Source organism: Salvelinus namaycush, chromosome 8 (genome assembly GCF_016432855.1).
Source record: "Salvelinus namaycush isolate Seneca chromosome 8, SaNama_1.0, whole genome shotgun sequence".
In the NCBI taxonomy this organism is placed as follows: domain Eukaryota; kingdom Metazoa; phylum Chordata; class Actinopteri; order Salmoniformes; family Salmonidae; genus Salvelinus; species Salvelinus namaycush.
Window position 1 is genome coordinate 13,465,255 of NC_052314.1, and position 25,926 is coordinate 13,491,180.

Genomic DNA, 25,926 nt, shown 5'->3' on the forward strand with positions numbered 1-25,926 from the left:
TAATACGGAGGGTAGAAAAGCTCATTGTTGCGTGTCTGCTATTGTTTTACCCCTGTCGGCTGTGCTTTAAGGCATTGAACAAGCAAGAAAAAATGAGGTGAGCTTTAAATGTGTGACCAGTGACCATCATTCACATGCTCCACAGTATGAAGATGGCCTTCACCGAATGCTGCCCTTCATGCAAGGACAGCAAACTATGTTCCCTCCTCACTTTCCTTCGCTTTGCACAACTTACCCCATCAATATCAGTCAAATGCTAAGCTTTACCGTAAAGCTTTCTTATCAGTGTTACATATGCTACTCCATCCTCATCAGTCAGACGGATGATGAAGTTTGGCTAGCAGCTGCTAGCCAGGAGTCCTGCCAACCCAATCCACATGGGCACAGACTGATGATCCTGGTACATAGATATGGGGACATTGTCTGCCCTGACCCTCCCGTGCCACTGTTTCCAGGCCTGAGCTGCTTGGCACAGTGGGGACAGCATCTGGTTAGGGGAAGGGAGGGACACATTCCTGCACGTCTCTCAGCTGGGCAGGGGAGGAGGTATGTGCACTTGTCTTGTCCGCCTCTCTCTTCCAGCTGTGTATCTGGGAGAGTGGATACAATCCGTAAAGACAGAGGAAGTAGTAAACAGTGAACATTGTAAACAGATCATATAAACCTACTTTACAGTAAGTGACTCGTGTGGATGTGGGCAATAGTATATTATGGTGTTGATATTTGGCCTGTGGCTATTGTACTGCTCTTTCTGGAGAATATAGTGCATAGTGACTGCCTGTGCTGCACATATACAATTCCTTCCTCTTCAGCTAGTCCTCCAGATGTCCAGTGGATAAAACAGCTTGGATAGATTGGTTTTCCCACTCTGAAATGTACAGTACATTTTGGACAGAGTGTTTTTTTAACGCTGCTTTGTGTCGGATCCTGCTGACTGATTTGGAAGTAAGCTCGGCATGGCAGCAGCCAAGAATTTGGAACAGAGCTGAGGTGTACTGTGGCTTAAGTTGTTGTTAAGTGCTTCTTGGAGCAACAGAGAGAGAGAGTGAAAGAAAGGGGTAAATACAGGGGGAGAGAGAGTGAAAGAAAGGGGTAAATACAGGGGGAGAGAGAGTGAAAGAAAGGGGTAAATACAGGGGGAAAGAGAGTGAAAGAAAGGGGTAAATACAGGGGGAGAGAGAGTGAAAGAAAGGGGTAAATACAGGGGGAGAGAGAGTGAAAGTGTCACGTTCCTGACCTGTTTTCTGTTGTTTGGTATGTGTTTAATTGGTCAGGGCGTGAGTTTGGGTGGGTAGTCTATGTTATGTGTTTTCTATGTTGGGTTAATGGGTTGCCTGGTATGGCTCTCAATTAGAGGCAGGTGGTTTTCATTTCCTCTAATTGAGAGCCATATTAAGGTAGGTGTGTTCACATTGATTGTTGTGGGTGGTTGTCTTCCGTGTCAGTACATGTTACCACACGGGACTGTTTCGGTTTGTCTGTTCCTGTTCGTGTGTTCTTCGTTTCATGTAAGTTCGTAAGTTTAGGTCTGTTTAGTTCGTTTTGTTATTTTGTATTTCTAAAGTGTTATTTCGTGTTTCGTCGTTTTTGTCTAATAAATCATTATGTCAACATACCTCGCTGCGTGTTGGTCTGATCCATGCTCCTCCTCATCCGAGGAGGAGGAATATGACGACGATCGTTACAGAACCACCCACCAAACCCAGATCAAGCAGCGGGTTAACGGACAGCAACGACAGCAGCAGTGGGTCAAGGAGGATTGGACATGGGAAGAGATTCTGGATGGAGAAGGACCCTGGGCAGAGCCAGAGGAGTGTCGCCGTCCCAAGGCGGAGCTGGAGGCATCTAAAGCGGAGAGGCGACGATATGAGGAGGCAGCACGGAAGCAAGGCTGGAAGCCCGCAAGTACAACCCAAAAATTTCTTGGGGGGGGGGCTAAAGGGTAGTGTGGCGAAGTCAGGTAGGAGACCTGCGCCAACTTCCCGGGCTTACCGTGGAGAGCGAGAGTACGGGCAGACACCGTGTTACGCAGTAGAGCGCATGGTGTCTCCTGTACGTGTTCATAGCCCGGTGCGGGTTATTCCACCTCCCCGCACTAGCCGGGCTAGAGTGAGCATTGAGCCAAGTGCCATGAAGCCGGCTCAACATATCTGGCCTCCAGTACGTCTCCTCGGGCCGGTGTACATGGCACCAGCCTTACGCATGGTGTCCCCGGTTCGCCAACACAGCCCAGTGCGGGTTATTCCACCTCCCCGCACTGGACGGGCTACGGGGAGCATGCAACCAGGTAAGGTTGGGCAGGCTCAGTGCTCAAAGGAGCCAGTACGCCTGCACGGTCCGGTATATCCGGCGCCACCTTCCCGCCCCAGCTCAGTACCACCAGTGCCGGCACCACGCATCAAGCCTCCTGTGTGTCTCCAGAGCCCTGTACGCACTGTTCCTTCTCCCCGCACTCGCCCTGAGGTGCGTGCCGTCAGCCCGGTACCTCCAGTTCCGGTACCACGCACCAGGCCTATAGTGCGCATCAAGAGTCCAGTGTGCCCTGTTCCTGCTCCCCACACTAGCCTTGAGGTGCGTGTCTCCAGTCCGGTACCACCAGTTCCGGCACCACGCACCAGGCCTACTGTGCGCCTCAGCAGGTCAGAGTCGGCTGTCTGCCCAACGCCGCCTGCACTGCTCGTCTGCCCAGCACCGTCTGAGCCATCTGTCTGCCCAGCACCGTCTGAGCCATCTGTCTGCCCAGCACCGTCTGAGCCATCCGTCTGCCCAGCGCCGTCTGAGCCATCCGTCTGCCCAGCGCCGTCTGAGCCATCCGTCTGCCCAGCGCCTTCTGAGCCATCCGTCTGCCCAGCGCCTTCTGAGCCATCCGTCTGCCACGAGCCATTAGAGCCGCCCGTCTGTCCCGAGCCATTAGAGCCGTCCGTCAGTCAGGAGCCGCTAGAGCCGTCCGTCAGTCAGGAGCTGCCAGAGCCGCCAGCCAGTCAGGAGCTGCCAGAGCCGCCAGCCAGTCAGGAGCTGCCAGAGCCGCCAGCCAGTCAGGAGCTGCCAGAGCCGCCAGCCAGTCAGAAGCTGCCAGAGCCGCCAGCCAGTCAGGAGCTGCCCTACAGTCATGAGCTGCCCTACAGTCATGAGCTGCCCGACAGTCATGAGCTGCCCTACAGTCATGAGCTGCCCTACAGTCATGAGCTGCCCTCCAGTCATGAGCTGCCCTCCAGTCATGAGCTGCCCTCCAGTCATGAGCTGCCCTCCAGTCATGAGCTGCCCTCCAGTCATGAGCTGCCACTCAGTCCGGAGCTGCCACTCAGTCCGGAGCTGCCACTCAGTCCGGAGCTGCCACTCAGTCCGGAGCTGCCACCCAGTCCGGAGCTGCCACCCAGTCCGGAGCTGCCACCCAGTCCGGAGCTGCCACCCAGTCCGGAGCTGCCACTCAGTCCGGAGCTGCCACTCAGTCCGGAGCTGCCATTAGTACAGAGTTGTCCCTCTGTCCTAAGCTACCTCTCTGTCCGGAGCTACCTCTCTGTCCGGAGCTACCTCTCTATCCTGAGCTACCTCTCTGTCCTGAGCTACCTCTCTGTCCTGAGCTACCTCTCTGTCCTGAGCTACCTCTCTGTCCTGAGCTGTCTCCTCTATGTAGGAGGGGCCTTAGTGAAGGTTCCTGGACCATGGTCGGGGGCGAGGGTCGCCACTCAAAGGACGCGAAGGAGAGGGACAAAGACAGTGGTGGAGTGGTGTCCTCGTCCACCGCCGGAGCCGCCACCGCGGACAGATGCCCACCCAGACCCTCCCCTTGAGTTTTAGGGGTGCGCCCGGAGTTCGCACCTTGAGGGGGGGGTTCTGTCACGTTCCTGACCTGTTTTCTGTTGTTTGGTATGTGTTTAATTGGTCAGGGCGTGAGTTTGGGTGGGTAGTCTATGTTATGTGTTTTCTATGTTGGGTTAATGGGTTGCCTGGTATGGCTCTCAATTAGAGGCAGGTGGTTTTCATTTCCTCTAATTGAGAGCCATATTAAGGTAGGTGTGTTCACATTGATTGTTGTGGGTGGTTGTCTTCCGTGTCAGTACATGTTACCACACGGGACTGTTTCGGTTTGTCTGTTCCTGTTCGTGTGTTCTTCGTTTCATGTAAGTTCGTAAGTTTAGGTCTGTTTAGTTCGTTTTGTTATTTTGTATTTCTAAAGTGTTATTTCGTGTTTCGTCGTTTTTGTCTAATAAATCATTATGTCAACATACCTCGCTGCGTGTTGGTCTGATCCATGCTCCTCCTCATCCGAGGAGGAGGAATATGACGACGATCGTTACAGAAAGAAAGGGGTAAATACAGGGGGAGAGAGAGTGAAAGTAAATACAGGGGGAGAGAGAGTGAAAGAAAGGGGTAAATACAGGGGGAGAGAGAGTTAAAGAAAGGTGTAAATACAGGGGGAGAGAGAGTGAAAGAAAGGTGTAAATACAGGGGGAGAGAGAGTTAAAGAAAGGTGTAAATACAGGGGGAGAGAGAGTGAAAGAAAGGTGTAAATACAGGGGGAGAGAGAGTGAAAGAAAGGTGTAAATACAGGGGGAGAGAGAGTGAAAGAAAGGTGTAAATACAGGGGGAGAGAGAGTGAAAGAAAGGTGTAAATACAGGGGGAGAGAGAGTGAAAGAAAGGTGTAAATACAGGGGGAGAGAGAGTGAAAGAAAGGTGTAAATACAGGGGAGAGAGAGTGAAAGAAAGGTGTAAATACAGGGGGAGAGAGAGTGAAAGAAAGGTGTAAATACAGGAGGAGAGAGAGTGAAAGAAAGGTGTAAATACAGGGGGAGAGAGAGTGAAAGAAAGGCTGCCACCGGTTCAACTCTAAACATGTCTGGCATAGCGGGACAGTTAAGAGGTGTCTCGTGTGTGTGTGCGTGCGTGCGTGCGTGCGTGCCTGCCTGCGTGCCTGCGTGCGTGCGTGCGTGCGTGCGTGTGTGTGTAGGTGTGTTGTTACCCCATGTACCCTCAGTGTCACTAACCACACCAGATCTGCACCGACGTGGACGCATCATAAGTAGGACCTGTTTGCCCATGACCTCCCTCTCCCTCTGTCTCACCTCTTGTAGTGTGAGTGTTGTTATCATTCTGACACTGGACCTGCTGGCAATTCAAGTCCAGTGGAGGAGTTTATGTAACGTTCGATGTAATGTTTTCTTTCCCAGTGCTTCTATGCACCAGCAGCTCACTGCACATGACAATTGGTTGTAAGGAGAGGCAATGGCACGTCTTGACTAACTATAATGGTCTGACCCAAATCCTGGCCCCTCATCAAATGAAGCAAGCAAAGTAAATATCTTAAGCAAATTACAGGTCTAATTTTATTCTGTTTGGAAATGAAAATTGTTGGGAAAGAAATTACTTCAGCACATTACGTTGCTTCCTCCTTATGACTCCATCAGATTAAATGACCGTTTAAATGCAGTGAAGTGTATCATGGTCACAGATAGTGGTGTCCCAGTAACCTAGCTGCTACTGTCTACTACTGCCTCCCTTTAACACACACCCCATTTAGCAGAGCACTGAGTTTATGTTAATGTTCAATAAACTGTCCTGTCCTTGACATGGGTTAGATAAACAACCCATTAGTGGTATGTTTGAACCTTTAGATATCACACCACATGGATGACCCCATCATAAACTTACTCAACTCCAGCAAAAAGAAAATCCCCCAGCCAGGGCAGTGTCCATCACCTTACCCAGTACCCTGCCCTTTGACCGGTCTCCTTAGAGATGACAGGGCGCTAAGGAGCCGGCGTATCACTGGGCTCAGATAAGGACCACTCTGCTGTTTGTTCATTGGGCACGGTTCGACTCCAAGACCTTTAAAGAAAACACTGCAAACCCATTTGTTGCGTCCGAAATGGCACCCTATTCCCTACAAAGTGTACTATTTTTAAGCAAAGCCCTATGTGGACCCTGGTCAAAAGTAGTGCACTATATAGGAAATAGGGCTGGCCAAAGCTCTGCTTTTCTATCAGCCAGCCCTATCTCCCCATATATCCCTCAGTGTAGTGGGTTGGTGAAGCCAAATGTATTGCATTTGAGACATATTTTGTATTCAATGAGAATTAGACCAGCATGATTTGATAAGCGATTGTCTACCATTGAATTCTTGGTTTTCTGGGCCAGCAATATGTTACTGTGTGTTCAGTTGAGTTTTACCTGCAGCAAACACGCCTATACACACCTCTGTCTTGATCTGATGCCAGCGTTGTTATCATGTTCTTGACTATCAGACTGCTGTTCTATTTCCTCCTTAGGGGAACCTAAACCAGGGGCTGTCTTAGTCCTACATCAGTATTGGCTCAGACTGGTTAATGCCTGTTTTTCAGTACATGGATCCATTCTGGTCACCTGTCTTAGAGTGTAGCTCAGTAGCTGGGTACCTATGTGTAGCTGTGGGTCGCTGTGGGTCGCTGTGGGTGTCTATAGATAGTGTGTATAACATCCTGTTCCAGGGTTCAATATCCTAGCAGCAATTCACTCTGAGACAACCGGCAATAATACAGCTGAACCACAAAAGCTCAGCTTTCTCTACTATGGTTCGAAGGCAACAATGACTTCACACAGCTCAGGCTAGAAGACCTTTGCTACATACACCCCCATCCCATGGGAGAGAGAGCCTGTCTGCAGTCTGCATTCCTGTGTCATGTTTAGAACATGTCCCTATAACAGCTCTCCCCCAGCATGTGGTCTGCTTTACAGGCTCTCAGGACAGGGCTTTCGGAGGGCTCTGCAGCGGAGAGAGTGAGAGGACTCACGCAGGGGTCGAGCATTCTGCCTGCTCACTGATGATACTAGAGCAGGGGTATCAGGCCAACCAGACTGCATGTGGGCTTACACTTCCTCTGTTCTCTGTTTATTATCATGTTGCTAATACACCTTCCTGAGACTCATTTATACATCATATTGGAGAGCAAATGGAACCAGAAAACTGATAATAGATTTCAGTGGTAGTAGATTGTTGTCGCCTCACGATTTTGAACATGATCTATGTGCCGACATTGTCATGGGGATCTCAGTGGCTGACGGGAGAAGTCCTTTTGTCAGTCCCCGGGGATAGAGCTGAGCCCTCCCCTCCCCCCCACATTCCTAACCCTAATATACAGTATTGTTTAACTATCCTTGTGGGGACACACAATTTACCATTCAAAATCCTATTTTCCCTAAACCCTAACCATAAACCTAACTCGAACCCTAATCTTTACTAATGACATACCACTCGCCTTGAGTAAAGCCAGTGTGTCTATGTGTGCAGATGACTCAACACTATACACGTCAGCTACTACAGTGGGTGAAATCACTGCAACACTTAACAAAGAGCTGCAGTTAGTTTCAGAATGGGTGGCAAGGAATAAGTTAGTCCTAAATATTTCAAAAACTAAAAATGATTGTATTTGGGACAAATCATTCACTAAACCCTAAACCTCAACTAAATCTTGTAATACATAATGTGGAAATTGAGCAAGTTGAGGTGACTAAACTGCTTGTAGTAACCCTGGATTTTAAACTGTCATGGTCAAAACATATTGATACAACAGTAGCTAAGATGGGGAGAAGTCTGTCCATAATAAAGCGCTGCTCTGCCTTCTTAACAACACTATCAACAAGGCAGGTCCTAAAGGCTCTAGTTCTGTCGCACATGGACTACTGTTCAGTCATGTGGTCAGGTGCCACAAAGAGGGACCCCTGAAAATTACAATTATCTCAGAACAGTGGAGCACGGCTGGCCGTTCAATGTACACAGAGAGCTAACATTAATAACATGCATGTAAATCTCTCCTGGTTCAAAGTGGAGGAGAGATTGACTTCATCACTACTTGTTTTTGTAAGAAGTGTTGACAAACTACTAGCACACAGCTCAGACACCCATGCATACCCCACAAGACATGCCATGACCAAACGTCTCTTCACAATCCCCAAGTCCAGAACAGACTATGGGAGGCACACAGTACTACCTAGAGCCATTACTACATAGAACTCTATTCCTGTCACGCCCTGACCGTAGATTGCTTTGTATGTTTCTATTTTTAGTTTGGTCAGGGTGTGATGTGGGTGGGTATTCTATGCCTGGGTATTCTATGTTGTAGGTCTAGGTTTTCTGTTTCTGTGTGTTTGGCCTGGTGTGGTTCCCAATCAGAGGCAGCTGTCTATCGTTGTCTCTGATTGGGAGCCATATTTAGGTAGCCTGTTTGTGGGTTTCCTGTTTAGTGTTTGTTTCACCTTTCAGGACTGTTCGTTTGTTGTTTTTGTTGTTTTGTCTAGTGTTGCGTATTTTTATTAAAGAATATGAACACTTACCACGCTGCACCTTGGTCCTCTTCTTCTCCTCCAGACGACAAGCGTTACAATTCCACATCAGGTAACTGATGCAGGCAGTATAATCAGATTAAAAAAACAGATAAAAAACACCTTATGGAACAGCAGGGACTGTAAAGAGACACACACAGGCACAGACACACAGGCACAGACACACAGGCACAGACACACAGGCACAGACACACATACACATGATAAGACACGCACTCTACACACATGTACATATGGATGTTGTATTGTAAATATGTAATAGTGGAGTAGTGGCCTGAGGGAACACACTAAATGTATTGGGTAAAGTGTTATGAAATGTAATGTCATGTAATCTTTTTAATTGTATATAACTGCCTTAATGTTGATGGCCCCAGGAAGAGTAAGCTAATGGGGATCCTTAATAAATACAAATACAAACTCTAACCTTAACCCCAAAACCTAACCCTAATTCCTAACCCTAATTCTAACCCTAACACTAATTCTACCTTAACCCTAAACCCCCTAGAAATAGCACTTGACCTTGTGAAGACTAACATAATGACATCAGTTGGTCAAATATTTGTTTGTTTACTATTCTTGTGTGGACTTCTGTTCCCCACAAGTATAGTTAAACATGTCCACACAAACACACAGGCACACACACATGCATGCACGCAGATGACCTTGCCTGTCCTCGGTGCAGTGTGTGCAGTGCCTTCCTCAGCAGGCTTGGTTGAGCAAGCACAAGAGGGGCTTGGGCTCTGTTACTGTTGGAACCACCTCCCTCCTCTCCCTCTCTCTCTCTCTCCCTCCTCTCCCTCTCTCTCCCTCCTCTCCCTCTCTCTCTCCCTCCTCTCCCTCCCTCTTTCCCTCTCTCTCCCTGTCTCTCTCCCTCCTCTCCCTCTCTCTCTCCCTCCTCTCCCTCTCTCTCCCTCTCTCTCTCTCTCTCTCTCCCTCCTCTCCCTCTCTCTCTCCCTCCTCTCCCTCTCTCTCCCTCCTCTCCCTCTCTCTCTCCCTCCTCTCCCTCCCTCTTTCCCTCTCTCTCTCCCTCCTCTCCCTGTCTCTCTCCCTCCTCTCCCTCTCTCTCTCCCTCCTCTCCCTCTCTCTCTCCCTCCTCTCCCTTTCTCTCCCTCCTCTCCCTCTCTCCCTCCCTCTCTCCCTCCTCCCTCCCTCTCTCTCTCCCTCCTCTCCCTGTCTCTCTCCCTCCTCTCCCTGTCTCTCTCCCTCCTCTCCCTCTCTCTCCCTCCTCTCTCTCTCTCTCTCTCTCTCCCTCTCTCTCTCCCTCTCTCTCTCTCTCTCCCTCTCTCTCCCTCCTCTCCCTCTCTCTCTCTCTCTCGCTCCCTCTCTCTCTCCCTCTCTCTCCCTCCTCTCCCTGTCTCTCTCCCTCTTCTCCCTCTCTCTCTCACTCCTCTCCCTCTCTCTCTCCCTCCTCTACCTGTCTCTCTCTGTCTCCCTATGTTATCTTTTTTCTGTTACTCTCACTCTCTCTATTTGCCTCTCATGGCCTGCCTTAATCTGACTCCAGCGCTCTGATTCAGTCCATCTGACCCACCCACCCTCTCATCTGTCTGCCTAGGTTAAAGTAGTACATGGCTGATATGGGGAGCCTGTAAAGATGTACAGTAGGATATTGATTTGAGCCAGTTGCTACAGCAGCAAAATAATCCTGCAGCAACAAGAAATGTGAATTATTATGCGGATTATAATTAATGGAAAAAATGTTTAGGGGTTGATACCTTTTTCGTTAGGGCAAATCAAGTCTGACATTTTAAAGTGGAAATTACAAACTTTAGAACCCGTTTTAAACCTCGGATACACAACAAGTTTGCATTTCCTGCAGTGCAGGAAAATTCTCAGCATCAAAAGAGTGATCAAATATAAGATCCTACATCTGTATAGAGTGACTAATCATGTGTTTGTTTACCCCTTTTTCTCTGTTGATGACATGCTGTGAATGCCAAACCAACCCTTTCGCCCCTAGCAACTCGCTCGGAGGGCCCTCCATTGTTCCGTGTTGCTAACAAAACTCTGAGGGTAACTTCAAGAGTGGTGAGGGGATCAAATAAAACCATCAACTTCGGAACACACTTGTGACTTGAATGATGCAATTCTTGTTCCGCAATTAAATAATAAAACAAGCATGAAATTCAAATGAGGAAATTTCACCTGGCGTTCGACAAGAAATACAGTGCATTCGGAGAGTATTCAGACCACTTGACTTTTTCCACATTTGTTATGTTACAGCCTTATTTTAAAATTAATGAAATGTTTTTTTCCCCTCATTAATCTACACACAATACCCCATAATGACAAAGCAAAAATTGTTTTTTAGAAATTTGTGAAATTTGATAAAAATTACTAAATTTAACTATCACATTTACATAAGTTTTCAGACCCTTTACTCAGTACTTTGTTGAAGCACATTTGGCAGGGATTACAACCTCGAGTCTTCTTGGGTATGGGGATACAAGCTTGGCACAGCTGTACTTGGGGAGTTTCTCCCATTCTTCTCTGCAGATCCTCTCAAACTCTGTCAGGTTGGATAGGGAACGTTGCTGCACAGCTATTTTCAGGTCTCTCCAGAGCTGTCCGGCCTCTGGCTGTGCCACTCAAGAACATTCAGAGACTTGTCCCGAAGCCACTCCTGCGTTGTCTTGGCTGTGTGCTTAGGGTCGTTGTCCTATTGGAAGGTGAACCTTCACCCCAGTCTGAGGTCCTGAGCGCTCTGGAGCAGGTTTTCATCAAGGATCTCTCTGTACTTTGCTCCGTTCATCTTTGCCTCGATCCTGACTAGTCTCCCAGTGTCTGCAGCTGAGAAACATCCACACAGCATGAAGCTGCCACCACCATGCTTCACCGTAGGGGTGGTGCAAAGTTTCCTCCAGATGTGACACTTGGCATTCAGGCCAAAGAGTTTAATCTTGGTTTCATCAGACCAGAGAATCTTGTTTCTCATGGTCTGAGAGTCTTTAGTTGCCTTTTGGCGAACTCCAAGCAGGCTGTTGTGCCTTTTACTGAGGAGTGGCTTCCGTCTGGCCACTACCATAAAGGCTTGATTGGTGGTGTGCTGCAAAGATGGTTGTACTTTTGTAAGGTTCTCCCATCTCCACAGAGGAACTCTGGAGCTCTTTCAGAGTGACCATCGGGTTCTCGGTCACCTCCCTGACCAAGGCCCTTCTCCCCCGATTGCATAGTTTAGCCGGACAGACAGCTCTAAGAAGTGTCTTGGTGGTTCCAAACTTCTTTAATTTAAGAATGATGGAGGCCACAGTGTTCTTGGAAACCTTTAATGCTGCAGACATATTATTTGGTACCCTTCCCCAGATCTGTGCCTCGACACAATCTTGTCTCTGAGCTCTACGGACAATTCCTTTGACCTTATGGCTTGGTTTTTGCTCTGACATGTAACTGTCAACTGTGGGACCTTATATAGACAGGGTGTGACTTTCCAAATCATATCTCCCGAGTGGCGCAGCATTCTAAGGGACTGCATCTCAGTGCTAGAGGCGTTACTACAGACCCTGGTTTGATCCCGGGCTGTATCACAACCAGCCGTGATCGGGAATCCCATAGGGGGCGAACAATTGGCCCACCATCGTCCAAGTTAGGGAAGGGTTTGGCCAGGGTAGGCCGTCATTGTAATTAAGAATTTGTTCTTAACTGACTTGCCTAGTTAAATAAAGGTTGAATTAAAAAAATGTCCAATCAATTGAATTTAGTGCAGGTTGACTGCAATCAAGTTGTTGAAAGATCTCAAGGATGATCAATGGAAACACGATGCACCTGAGCTCATTTTCGAGTCTCATAGCAAAGGGTTTGAATACATTTTGCAAAAAAATCTAGAAATCTGTTTTCTCTTTGTAATAATGGTGTATTGTGTATAGATTGATGAGGGGGAAGAAATGTACTACATTTTAGAATAAGGCTGTAGCATAACAAAATGTGGAAAAAGTTAAGGGGTCTGAATCCTTTCCAAATGCACTGTAAACCTCAGTAACAGTTAAGCATTTCATTTGGGACGTATTTCATGTTTCAAGCCTCAACATCAGACACAAACCAATACAAGAATTCCATACGCCGCTCCGTTATATTTTGTGAAATTGTTCAAACTCCAAAATGATGCGTGCATTTTGGGATACCACTTCGCTCTGAAGCCTGCAGCGTAGCTTGCTCGGTCAAAGTGGCTAGCTATCGGAGGGTCTAATTAGCCCCTACACCCTCTATAATTTTCACTCCCTCAGTTTTGGCGGAGGCTCACATGAACAGAGGCGCACATGAACACACAAAGGGGAAGGGGAAGGGGGTGATTTGGGATTCAGCCATGACTAGGGCATAGTGGAGAAAGGCAGTACTGTACAGCATAGCCGCTGCTGGTGGGGTCATGCGTTCAGTGATGGTATCAGTAGTCATGTCTATAAGTAGACTAAACATGCAGGCTCAGCTGTGACCAGGGTCTATGTCCCTGTGTGACAGGTCTCTGTTTACACAATGGGTGTTTCTCAATATGCATACTACCGTGCTCCACACTCTCATGCTCCGAGTGCGTTCTCCGACGACATTCACTTGAGTACGTTCTTGTGAGGACGAGAGTGTGGAGAACGCATAAAACAATACATTTGAGAGGCACTCGCACTCCTCCTACTGTATGACCTCACACTTCACCTCCCCATTCACTGAACTTTCTTCCAGCCAGGACAATGGCAATAGATACAAAACAAGATATACACAAGCAACCGTTTTACTTCATAACTGTCAGCTAGTTATATGTGAATCGTAATAATGTAGATAACCAGATAGTTTAACAGGCAAAAATGACCTAAAATGAATATTATGCAAGATAGGTGTCAATTTTCTATTTGTTAGCTAGCCAATTAGCCATGGTAAACATGCCAAAATTAACACAGCATGTATTTATTAACGTATCAACATAAAATATTGTAGTCAAGCAACATATGAGATGTGAATTAACAACATTTCATTTCGAAATCAGAGTGTAATTTCTCTCGCTTCAGCTCAAATAATGGCCGCCATTGATTTCAAGAATTGTTGCCTAATTTTTTACATGGTTGCATCACATTTCTTTGCATACGTTCCATTGAAGCTTGCATCAATGTACAAACGGAGTACACATTTGAATAGTGCCCTCCGTGCTCCGTTTTGCAAACTTTGATTTGGACTCATACTCTGACCTTCCCGTGCTCCAATTTGTGTGCTCGGAGCATTTTAAGAAACACCCAATGTCTGTACTCAGTCAGCCAGCCAGCCAGTCAGCTAGTCAGTCACTCAGCCAGTCAGTCAGTCAGTCTGATAGTCAAACAGTTAGTCAGTTAGCAACCAGTCAGTCAGTCAGCCAACCAGTCAGTCACTCCACCAGTCAGTCAGTCAGTCTGTTAGTCAAACAGTTAACCAGCCAGCCAGTCAGTCACTCAACCAGTCACTCAGCCAGTCAGTCAGTCAGTCAGTCAGTTTGTTAGTCAAAAAGTTAGTTAGTCAGCCAACCAACCAACCAGTCAGTCAGTCAGTCTGATAGTCAAACAGTTAGTCAGTCAGCTAACCAGTCAGTCAGTCAGTCAGTCAGACAGTCAAACAGTTAGTCAGCCAACCAGTCAGTCAGTTAGTCTGGTAGCAATTAAGCATGGTAGCATTTGAGAGGGAACAGTTTGGAGATTATGGGAAAATGATTAGACCATGTTGAGTATGCAACAGTTCACCTGACACAAGACATTACACTGTTGATTTTATGTGCATTTTACATTTACTGTACTTTTTGCCACATTTGTTGATAACAAAATCTGGAAATATTCTGAAACATTCAATAACATGATAAGAATATTCCTGGAAAATGTGTTGTAGGTGCAACATAAGACAATACAAATGACAAGGGTTTGAGTGAGAGGACTAACTGGTGTCTCCAAGTGGCCACACACCTCTCCAAAGTGTGCACAGTTCCTAAGTCATTTCAATGCACTTTTATGACTCAAATAAATCTTTTTTAGCTATTTTAGCTCTGCCGTTGAGGAACTACTAGAGCAAGCAATGTAGTTGTTTTGTGTGGAACACAACCCTGCATCAACGCCATCACACAATTACTGTTGTTGCTTACGCAATCCAAAGAACGCACCATTATAAATCGCAATCTATGTCAGGTGGGCATCGTTTGAAAGCTTGTTCTATTGCCAACATGACTAGCTAAGTTATTAAATATGATCTTAGAGCGTTAGGCTTTCACGGGGCAATTCAGTTTTGGTGCGCATAGAAAGGAGTCATGCGTGAACTCAGCTGCTCCGCGTCAAATGTTCTTCACAATAGACAAACATAAGCTCATTCTGTTCAGAACAACCCAGGGCATTTTTTAACTTTATTTAATCTTTATTTAACGATGCAAGTCAGTTAAGAACTAATTCTTCATGACGGCCTACCCCGTGACTCCCAATCACGGCCAGCCTGGAATCGAACCAGGGTCTGTAGTGACACCTCTAGCACTGAGATGTAGTGCCTTAGACCACTGCACCACTCGGGGTCCCAATGACACCATGTCATATGACACCATGTCATTATGTAACTATACATCAAACACGTTGACACTGTATATGACATAAGTTTTATGATATGGAAATGTGAAGTTGTAACGGGCTTCCTCCTTCTCTTCATCCGAAGAGGAGTAGCAAGGATTGGACCAAAGTGCAGCGGGGTGTGAATTCATAATGATTTATTTAAACAAAACGACGAAACACGAAATAACACTTAGAAATACAAAATAACAAAACGAACTAAACAGACCTAAACTACGAACTTACATGAAACGAAGAACACACGAACAGGAACAGACAAACCGAAACAGTCCCGTGTGGTAACATCTACTGACACGGAAGACAATCACCCACAAACAAACAGTGAGAACAACCTACCTTAATATGACTCTCAATCAGAGGAAACGTCAAACACCTGCCTCTAATTGAGAGCCATACCAGGCAACCCAAAACCAACATAGAAACAGAAAACATAGACTGCCCACCCAAAACTCACGCCCTGACCAATAAACACATACCAAACAACAGAAAACAGGTCAGGAACGTGACAGAACCCCCCCCTCAAGGTGCGAACTCCGGGCGCACCCCTACAACTCAAGGGGAGGGTCTGGGTGGGCATCTGTCCGCGGTGGCGGCTCCGGCGGTGGACGAGGACACCACTCCACCACTGTCTTTGTCCCCCTCCTTAGCGTCCTTTGAGTGGCGACCCTCGCCCCCGACCATGGTCCAGGAACCTTCACTAAGGCCCCTCCTACATAGAGGAGACAGCTCAGGACAGAGAGGTAGCTCAGGACAGAGAGGTAGCTCAGGACAGAGAGGTAGCTCAGGACAGAGAGGTAGCTCCGGACAGAGAGGTAGCTCCGGACAGAGAGGTAGCTCCGGACAGAGAGGTAGCTTAGGACAGAGGGAAAACTCTGTACTAATGGCAGCTCCGGACTGTGTGGCAGCTCCGGACTGGGTGGCAGCTCCGGACTGGGTGGCAGCTCATGACTGGAGGGCAGCTCATGACTGGAGGGCAGCTCATGACTGGAGGGCAGCTCATGACTGGAGGGCAGCTCATGACTGGAGGGCAGCTCATGACTGGAGGGCAGCTCATGACTGTAGGGCAGCTCATGACTGTAGGGCAGCTCTGGCAGCTCCTGACTGGCTGGCGGTTCTGGCAGCTCCTGACTGGCTGGCGGATCTGGCAGCTCCTGACTGGCTGGCGGATCTGGCAGCTCCTGACTGGCTGGCGGATCTGGCAGCTCCTGACTGGCTGGCGGCTCTGGCAGCTCCTGACTGACGGACGGCTCTAGCGGCTCCTGACTGACGGACGGCTCTAATGGCTCGGGACAGACGGGCGGCTCTAATGGCTCGTGGCAGACGGATGGCTCAGAAGGCGCTGGGCAGACGGATGGCTCAGAAGGCACTGGGCAGACGGATGGCTCAGAAGGCACTGGGCAGACGGATGGCTCAGAAGGCGCTGGGCAGACGGATGGCTCAGAAGGCGCTGGGCAGACGGATGGCTCAGAAGGCGCTGGGCAGACGGATGGCTCAGAAGGCGCTGGGCAGACGGATGGCTCAGAAGGCGCTGGGCAGACGGATGGCTCAGAAGGCGCTGGGCAGACGGATGGCTCAGAAGGCGCTGGGCAGACGGATGGCTCAGACGGCGCTGGGCAGACAGATGGCTCAGACGGCACTGGGCAGACAGATGGCTCAGACGGCACTGGGCAGACGGATGGCTCAGACGGCACTGGGCAGACGGATGGCTCAGACGGCACTGGGCAGACGGATGGCTCAGACGGCACTGGGCAGACGGATGGCTCAGACGGCACTGGGCAGACGGATGGCTCAGACGGCACTGGGCAGACGGATGGCTCAGACGGAGCTGGGCAGACAGGCAGTGCAGAAGGCGTTGGGCAGACGGCCGACTCTGACCCGCTGAGGCGCACAGTAGGCCTGGTGCGTGGTGCCGGAACTGGTGGTACCGGACTGGAGACACGCACCTCAAGGCTAGTGCGGGGAGCAGGAACAGGGCACACTGGACTCTCGATGCGCACTATAGGCCTGGTGCGTGGTACCGGAACTGGAGGTACCGGGCTGAGGGCACGCACCTCAGGGCGAGTGCGGGGAGAAGGAACAGTGCGTACAGGGCTCTGGAGACGCACAGGAGGCTTGCTGCGTGGTGCCGAAACTGGAGGCACTGAGCTTGAGACACGCACCACAGGAAGAGTGCGTGGAGGAGGAACAGGACTCTGGAGACGCACTGGAAGCCTGGTGCGTGGTGTAGGCACTGGTGGTACTGAGCTGGGGCGGGAAGGTGGCGCCGGATATACCGGACCGTGTAGGCGTACTGGCTCCCTTGAGCACTGAACCTGCCCAACCTTACCTGGTTGTATGCTCCCCGTCGCCTGACCAGTGCGGGGAGGTGGAATAACCCGCACCGGGCTATGTAGGCGAACCGGGGACACCATGCGTAAGGCTGGTGCCATGTAAGCCGGCCCAAGGAGACGTACTGGTGGCCAGATATGTAGAGCCGGCTTCATGGCACTTGGCTCGATGCTCAATCTAGCCCTACCAGTGCGGGGAGGTGGAATAACCCGCACCGGGCTATGCACACGTACAGGAGACACCGTGCGCTCTACTGCGTAACACGGTGTCTGCCCGTACTCCCGCTCTCCACGGTTAGCCTGGGAAGTGGGCGCAGGTCTCCTACCTGCCCTAGACCCACTACCTCTTAGCCCCCCCCCAAGAAATTTTTGGGTTGTACTTGCGGGCTTTTCGGGCTTCCGTGCTAGACGCGTCCCCTCATAACGCCGGTTCCTCTCTCCGGTTTCCTCCGCTCTCCGAGCTGCCTCCAGCTGTTCCCATGGGCGGCGATTAACTTCAACTTTAGCCCATGGTCCTTTTCCTTCCATGATCTCCTCCCAAGACCAGAAATCCTGCTTCGTGCGCTGTCCGTTAACCCGCTGCTTGATCCGGGTTTGGTGGGTGATTCTGTAACGGGCTTCCTCCTTCTCTTCATCCGAAGAGGAGTAGCAAGGATTGGACCAAAGTGCAGCGGGGTGTGAATTCATAATGATTTATTTAAACAAAACGACGAAACACGAAATAACACTTAGAAATACAAAATAACAAAACGAACTAAACAGACCTAAACTACGAACTTACATGAAACGAAGAACACACGAACAGGAACAGACAAACCGAAACAGTCCCGTGTGGTAACATCTACTGACACGGAAGACAATCACCCACAAACAAACAGTGAGAACAACCTACCTTAATATGACTCTCAATCAGAGGAAACGTCAAACACCTGCCTCTAATTGAGAGCCATACCAGGCAACCCAAAACCAACATAGAAACAGAAAACATAGACTGCCCACCCAAAACTCACGCCCTGACCAATAAACACATACCAAACAACAGAAAACAGGTCAGGAACGTGACAGAAGTGCACATTTAGACTCACAGGTTTTTGGCCAGCTTGTTTGACATCAAAGCGTTTCCTATTATAATCCTCAAAGTCTCATCTTTCAGAATACATCATGTCATCTTAATGTACAGCATTTCCCTCACTCAGACAGTGGGAGGGATGGGGGCAGCTTCTTGTCGCATGTGGTGTTCAAGTTCAGAACAGCTGTCAGTCAAAACACATACAGCGCTGTGAAGCGCAGAGCCTGAGCTCTGACGTCATTTATAGCATGTTACTGTACAGCCACTGCGTTCCGCCGGCCAAACCCTCCCCTAACCCAGAAGACGCTGGACCAATTGTTACTCTTGAAACAAATTGTTTATTATCTACATTGGCACAGCAGTGTCTAGCCTAGGTACTGTTGTACTTGGTACTGTGGTTGCCATGGAGAGGCCCAGTGTTGTAATGACATAGTGATGAGTGAATGTCCTGAAACAGGATGTCCTCTAAATGAAGACCTCTGGGAGAAGGAGGACTATGTTAAAGAGGCCAGCTCTATTCCTCCTGGGTAAATAAACACTCTGTCTCTTTCTCTCTGTGTTCAAAACACCTGCTGCAGTGCCAGCTTAGACCTACGGCTAGACACTATGCTTCAATGAAATACCATGCATTTCTCTCATCTGTGACCTTGGAATACATTGAGAGGTGTGGGGCTGGAATTCATCTTTGAACGTGAACGTGTACGTACTGTTAGACACGTCCATTAGACAGAGTCATTGACCAGAGCACAAAATAGACATGAGTACTGTATGGGGTCTGTTAGGTTAGACTTAGACTCCATAGGATCAAGCCCTGGCAGCTTATTGCAGGTTGGTCTCAGATGGAGCAGCTGCTGTCTCCTAGCTCCATGCCCCCCTCGCAAATGCTCAGCACCCACACCCCTCTCTCTACACCAGGCCTGACCAGGGAGCTTTACTCCAGCTTGACCCAGTTTTGGTGTGGATATATGGGTTGGTGCCCCTACAGACTGATCTACGGTCAATTTCAGGTTAGGATTTGTTGAGGATAAGCTGATCCTAGATCTTTGACTTAGGGTAACTTCTACCTGGAACTATGAGGTCTACCCCTCAAACGTCCACCACTTCATCCAATTTAGCCCAGCGCAGGGCCCTACATTCCACTACATTAGGGTTAGAGGTTAAGGTTACGGTTAGGGTTAGGAGTTAGGTTAAAGGGTTAAAGGGTGAAGGATGGGGTTAGATTTTCCATTTACTTTGTTAAGTCTATGAGACCAGGCTGAACAGCTTGAGTTCTACCCTTGGCGTCAAGGATACACCTCATTAGGAACTCCTATCAGTGTTGTTAACACTTCATGTGTTGATGCGATGTTTGTTGGGGATGGAAAGAGTGCAATGATGTAAGAACAGGAGTGAAGATTTTCTTGTTTACTCTTTCCTTTGATCTGGACATTCCATTAAAGGCTCAGTGCAGTCAACATGAAGTTGTTTTTTTTGTATCATACTGTACAATAACTGATGAAACTAACACTGTAAAAGTGTGATTTTCTTTATCGGTGTCCTTCATAATTGCTGGCTGAAAATACAATCTACACAGGACCTTGCATGGGTGGAGTTTCGGCTTGGCTGGTGACATCACCAGGAGATAAATTAGTTAATAGACCAATAACAAAGAGAGTTCCAAACCTCTCTGCCAATAACAACTAGTTTTCTGTTTTTCCCTCACAACTCAGACCATAGTCCTGGCAAAATTCTTTCTTAAGAATTTTTTTTTTGCAAAAAATCGATTTTAGTTTTTTTTGTCCATTCTAATGGATAACTATCATAGTAAGTTGTTGCCCAGAAATGATTTGATATATAAAACGGCTGCATTGGGGGCTTTTACTAACCCTCTTTCTCTCTCTCCCTTCCTCTCCCCGTTTCTCTCTCTTCAGTTTGATGAATGATCCTCCCCCTGGTCCCGTCCTCCGTCATGGTCGACATGGAGAGCCACTGCCGGCCGCCGTCCCCCCTAGAGGATTCGGTGCTGTGTGGGGACTTCATTGGGGGCATGGAGGAGCTGCAGGACATCTCCCAATGCATTGACGGTGACGCCCACAGCTCCTTTGACGTCCCTGAGTACCAGTCCCAGTCGAGTAACGGCTCTGGCTCTGAAGGATCCACCATTCTAGGTATAGAGCCATACCTTCAATGGTTCGAAGTAGTGTGATAGTAGTGTGATGGTAGTGTGATAGTAGTGTGATGGTAGTGTGATGGTAGTGTGTTGTGCTTGGTTTATTGGCTACTGCTGTCTCACACACGCTATGCCTTCCCTTTAACTTCTCTTCCCTTACAGAAACGTTGAGACTTCCCTCATAGAAACGTTGAGACTTCCCTTACAGAAACGTTGAGACTTCCCTCATAGAAACGTTGAGACTTCCCTTACAGAAACGTTGAGACTTCCCTCATAGAAACGTTGAGACTTCCCTTACAGAAACGTTGAGACTTCCCTTATAGAAACGTTGAGACTTCCCTCATAGAAACGTTGAGACTTCCCTTATAGAAACGTTGAGACTTCCCTTATAGAAACGTTGAGACTTCCCTCATAGAAACGTTGAGACTTCCCTTATAGAAACGTTGAGACTTCCCTTACAGAAACGTTGAGACTTCGTTGAGACTTCCCTTATAGAAACGTTGAGACTTCCCTTATAGAAACGTTGAGACTTCCCTCATAGAAACGTTGAGACTTCCCTCATAGAAACGTTGAGACTTCCCTTATAGAAACGTTGAGACTTCTCTTATAGAAACGTTGAGACTTCCCTTACAGAAACGTTGAGACTTCCCTTACAGAAACATTGAGACTTCCCTCATAGAAACGTTGAGACTTCCCTTACAGAAACGTTGAGACTTCCCTTACAGAAACGTTGAGACTTCCCTTATAGAAACGTTGAGACTTCCCTTACAGAAACGTTGAGACTTCCCTTACAGAAACAATGAGACTTCCCTTATAGGAATGTTGAGACTTCCCTTACAGAAACATTGAGACTTCCCTTATAGGAATGTTGAGACTTCCCTTATAGAAACGTTGAGACTTCCCTTATAGAAACATTGAGACTTCCCTTATAGAAACGTTGAGACTTCGTTGAGACTTCCCTTACAGAAACGTTGAGACTTCCCTTATAGAAACGTTGAGACTTCCCTTATAGAAACGTTGAGACTTCCCTTATAGAAACGTTGAGACTTCCCTTATAGAAACGTTGAGACTTCCCTTATAGAAACGTTGAGACTTCCCTTACAGAAACGTTGAGACTTCCCTTACAGAAACATTGAGACTTCCCTTATAGAAACGTTGAGACTTCGTTGAGACTTCCCTTACAGAAACGTTGAGACTTCCCTTATAGAAACGTTGAGACTTCCCTTATAGAAACGTTGAGACTTCCCTTATAGAAACGTTGAGACTTCCCTTACAGAAACGTTGAGACTTCCCTTATAGAAACGTTGAGACTTCCCTTATAGAAACGTTGAGACTTCCCTCATAGAAACGTTGAGACTTCCCTTATAGAAACGTTGAGACTTCGTTGAGACTTCCCTTACAGAAACGTTGAGACTTCCCTTATAGAAACGTTGAGACTTCCCTTATAGAAACGTTGAGACTTCCCTTATAGAAACGTTGAGACTTCCCTTACAGAAACGTTGAGACTTCCCTTATAGAAACGTTGAGACTTCCCTTATAGAAACGTTGAGACTTCCCTTATAGAAACGTTGAGACTTCCCTTATAGAAACGTTGAGACTTCCCTCATAGAAACGTTGAGACTTCCCTTATAGAAACGTTGAGACTTCGTTGAGACTTCCCTTACAGAAACGTTGAGACTTCCCTTATAGAAACGTTGAGACTTCCCTTATAGAAACGTTGAGACTTCCCTTATAGAAACGTTGAGACTTCCCTTATAGAAACGTTGAGACTTCCCTTATAGAAACGTTGAGACTTCCCTCATAGAAACGTTGAGACTTCCCTTATAGAAACGTTGAGACTTCGTTGAGACTTCCCTTACAGAAACGTTGAGACTTCCCTTATAGAAACGTTGAGACTTCCCTTATAGAAACGTTGAGACTTCCCTTACAGAAACGTTGAGACTTCCCTTATAGAAACGTTGAGACTTCCCTTATAGAAACGTTGAGACTTCCCTTATAGAAACGTTGAGTCTTCGTTGAGACTTCCCTTATAGAAACGTTGAGACTTCAAGTGCCTTATACTTAGGGACAGGTTTTTTCCTAGTGGGCCTGTCTAATAGTTTCTTAGTTTTCCTAAAAGTAAGAATGAGTAGTCTACGGTGTAGTAATCCTGTCGTAAGCCAGCTCTAAATCAAATCAAATCAAAATGTATTGGTCACACACACATATTTAGCAGATGTTATTGCGAGTGTAGCAAAATGCTTGTGTTCCTAGCTCCAACAGTGCAGTAGTATCGCTATGTTGTTATTGTTTGACCATGTGTTTCCTGATCATTCAGGAGCCCTCCTCACATAGCTCATCGCTAATTCACCCTGACTCAGAGGGTTCAGAGAGGACACTCGGCTTGTTTAACCTCTGACCTTACCCAGGGTGACAGAGATGCTTTTGGCAGAGGGGTTAACTGTTATGTTACACCCCCCCCCCCCCCCCCCCCAACAGATTGTCTGTCTGACCTACATTACACCCCAAGGCCACTCTTCTCGTCCCCACACTTCCACAGAAGACTTCCTCAATCCACAAACATTCCTCAACTCACAATCTGTGTACCAAATGGCACTGTATTACCTATAGAGTGCACTGCTTTTGACTAGGGCCCTAGTCTATATAGGGAATAGGGTGCCATTTTGGACACAGGCACACTATATTTGTGTAAACATGAACTTGTTTGTGTCCAATAGAAACCACCTGGATGTGTTAGCAAATATGTTACTACATAGTAGTTAGTATGCAACAGGCATTGAAAGAGTGACGGGTGTTAGAATTTAAATCTAGAGGAAAAGAGGGGATGGTGTATTGGCAAAATGGAAGAGGGGGAAGAGGTTTTAGGGGAAGAGGAGTGGAGGGGGGAGCATCATGGAAAATAGCATTGATGATGTCATGGAAAAGTCATGGAGAAGTGTTGGCTGTTTATGGTTGTTGATGGAGTGGTGAGTGAGGGGGGAAGAGGGAGAAGCAGACACTGAGTATCTCTGATATCATATTATTTTCCTGTCTACAGTGTAGGCTGTAGAGTGTGGTCTGTGTGACACGTGCAGTTGGTCCAAGGCCTTAATATTTCTAACCCTGTTTTGGCTTCTCTCACCCAACTCATGTGGGCTGACTTAGTGCTGCTCTGTTTGGCACCATTCTTGAAATGCTGTGTGTTTGGTGTGTGTTTGGTGTGTTTCGTATTCAGGTATTAAAATAGACACAGTGTGTGTATCTTGGGCCAATATTCGACTCATCCCCTGAATTTAAAAGTGTTGCTGACCCACTCTCAGTGGTGTGCATGGCGGTCTGTACGTATTAATAGAGATGTAATGGAACACATATTACATGTGCTCTTCCTCTGTGTCGGGCCAAAGGCCTGAGAATCCAGTGACTTTCCACTGGTACAGTACTCATCTGCCAGCTAGAGCAAAGAGGCTTCACAGTTAAAAGGTTCATTTGTTTATTGTTTCACAATAGTTATGAGTGGGTGTCTGTTTTCTGTGCAATGAGTTTATTAATGTGTGTGTGTGTTGTCTGTGCATGCATAAGTGTGTTCATGAATGTGTACTCTGTGTGTGTGTGTGTTCTACAGATGCTCTGACCCCAGCCTCCAGCCCATCGTCGGGAGTGTATGGGGCGGTTGCAGGGCAGGAAGAGTTCTCCTCCACCTCGCTCAACCTGGAGTGTCGGGTGTGTGCCGACCGCGCCTCCGGATACCATTATGGAGTTCACGCCTGTGAGGGCTGCAAGGTGAGATGGACCAGCCATCACACACGTCCACGTATGCGGAGCACACAAGCGCATGCACGCACAAACATTAAAATATGCATACATAACCATACATACGCACACACCTAGTCAGAGTGAGACTCACTGGACCAACCTTCAGACAACAGTCTAACGATAATGACTGAACACACAAACAGGACACAAGAATGTGCCCTCCATCACAGTGTGGATGCTCTCTTGATTAATTGTTTATGAGCCTGTTGAAGAGCAACCCAAGGCTAATGTGTTTTGTCACAAGTCACTGGAGGACCGAGCAGATCTTAATGTGCCACTGGAAAGCCACTAGATCACACGTGACTGTAAGATAATCTAGTTTTCCAAAGAAAACATAACCCAGTCTTTAGCTGTGACCCAAAAGGAACTGGTAATGGTGCTGATTCCATTGCTGCTGTATTACTTCTGTGACTGCATGCCTAGGCCCTAAGGAGAAGAGTCCATTCTCACCCTGCTGTGAAAGCCAGGCAAATATAATTGGTTTGTCATCCACTACACTTCCTACATACTCTTTCACTCTGAACGCGTGGGCGATGTCTTCTGGACCCGTGGCCAGCCCATCTATCCCTGTGCCAGGACTTTGTCTGAGTATGGATGTCACTTGGCGAAGTTGGCGGTGCTCCTCCCCCTCATGTCAACACACTGTTACACTGAGTTCCAGATGGCAGGCGATAGCAGAGCAGAGTGGGCCGCAGTGTTCCCTGCCCTGCCCTGCCCTGCCCTGCCCTGCCCTGCCCTGCCCTGCCCTCTCCTCCCCTACCCTCCCCTTCCCTCCCCTACCCTTCTCTACCCACCCCTCCCCTTCCCTCCCCTCCCCTTCTCTACCCACCCCTCCACTCCCCTTCCCTCCCCTACCCTTCTCTACCCACCCCTCCACTCCCCTTCCCTCCCCTCCCCTTCTCTACCCACCCCTCCACTCCCCTTCCCTCCCCTACCCTTCTCTACCCACCCCTCCCCTTCCCTCCCCTCCCCTTCCCTCCCCTACCCTCCTCTACCATTCCCTACCCTTCCCCACCCCACCCTACCCTTCCTTACCCCCCTACCCTACCCAACCCTACCCCCCCTACCCTACCCAACCCTACCCTCCCCTACCCTCCACTCCCCTCCCCTACCCTCCCTACTCTCCCCTCCCCTCCCCTACCCCCCCTACCCTACCCAACCCTACCCTCCCCTACCCTCCACTCCCCTCCCCTACCCTCCCTACTCTCCCCTCCCCTCCCCTACCCTACCTTACCCACCCTACCCTTCCCTCCTGGTCATAGCTGGTCATAGCTGTCCCAGAGTAAAACTGGTCATAGCTGTCCCAGAGTAAAACTGGTCATAGCTGTCTCAGAGTAAAACTGGTCATAGCTGTCCCAGAGTAAAACTGGTCATAGCTGTCTCAGAGTAAAACTGGTCATAGCTGTCTCAGAGTAAAACTGGTCATAGCTGTCCCAGAGTAAAACTGGTCATAGCTGTCCCAGAGTAAAACTGGTCATAGCTGTCCCAGAGTAAAACTGGTCATAGCTGTCCCAGAGTAAAACTGGTCATAGCTGTCCCAGAGTAAAACTGGTCATAGCTGTCCCAGAGTAAAACTGGTCATAGCTGTCTCAGAGTAAAACTCGTCATAGCTGTCTCAGAGTAAAACTGGTCATAGCTGTCTCAGAGTAAAACTGGTCATAGCTGTCTCAGAGTAAAACTGGACATAGCTGTCCCAGAGTAAAACTGGTCATAGCTGTCTC

The 25,926-nt window shown here is 48.1% G+C and overlaps 1 protein-coding gene across 1 annotated transcript in view; it reads left to right on the forward strand.

Annotated features, from left to right (window-relative positions):
* Positions 1–25,926, forward strand: part of LOC120052411 (peroxisome proliferator-activated receptor alpha-like) — a 69,023-nt gene that overhangs the window by 11,554 nt on the left and 31,543 nt on the right. Inside the window, exons 2-3 of the mRNA XM_038999294.1 lie at positions 20,175–20,411; positions 24,015–24,172. Of these exons, the coding sequence (XP_038855222.1) occupies positions 20,183–20,411; positions 24,015–24,172 (387 nt within the window). The 5' untranslated portion in view covers positions 20,175–20,182. The remainder of the gene's footprint in view (positions 1–20,174; positions 20,412–24,014; positions 24,173–25,926) is intronic.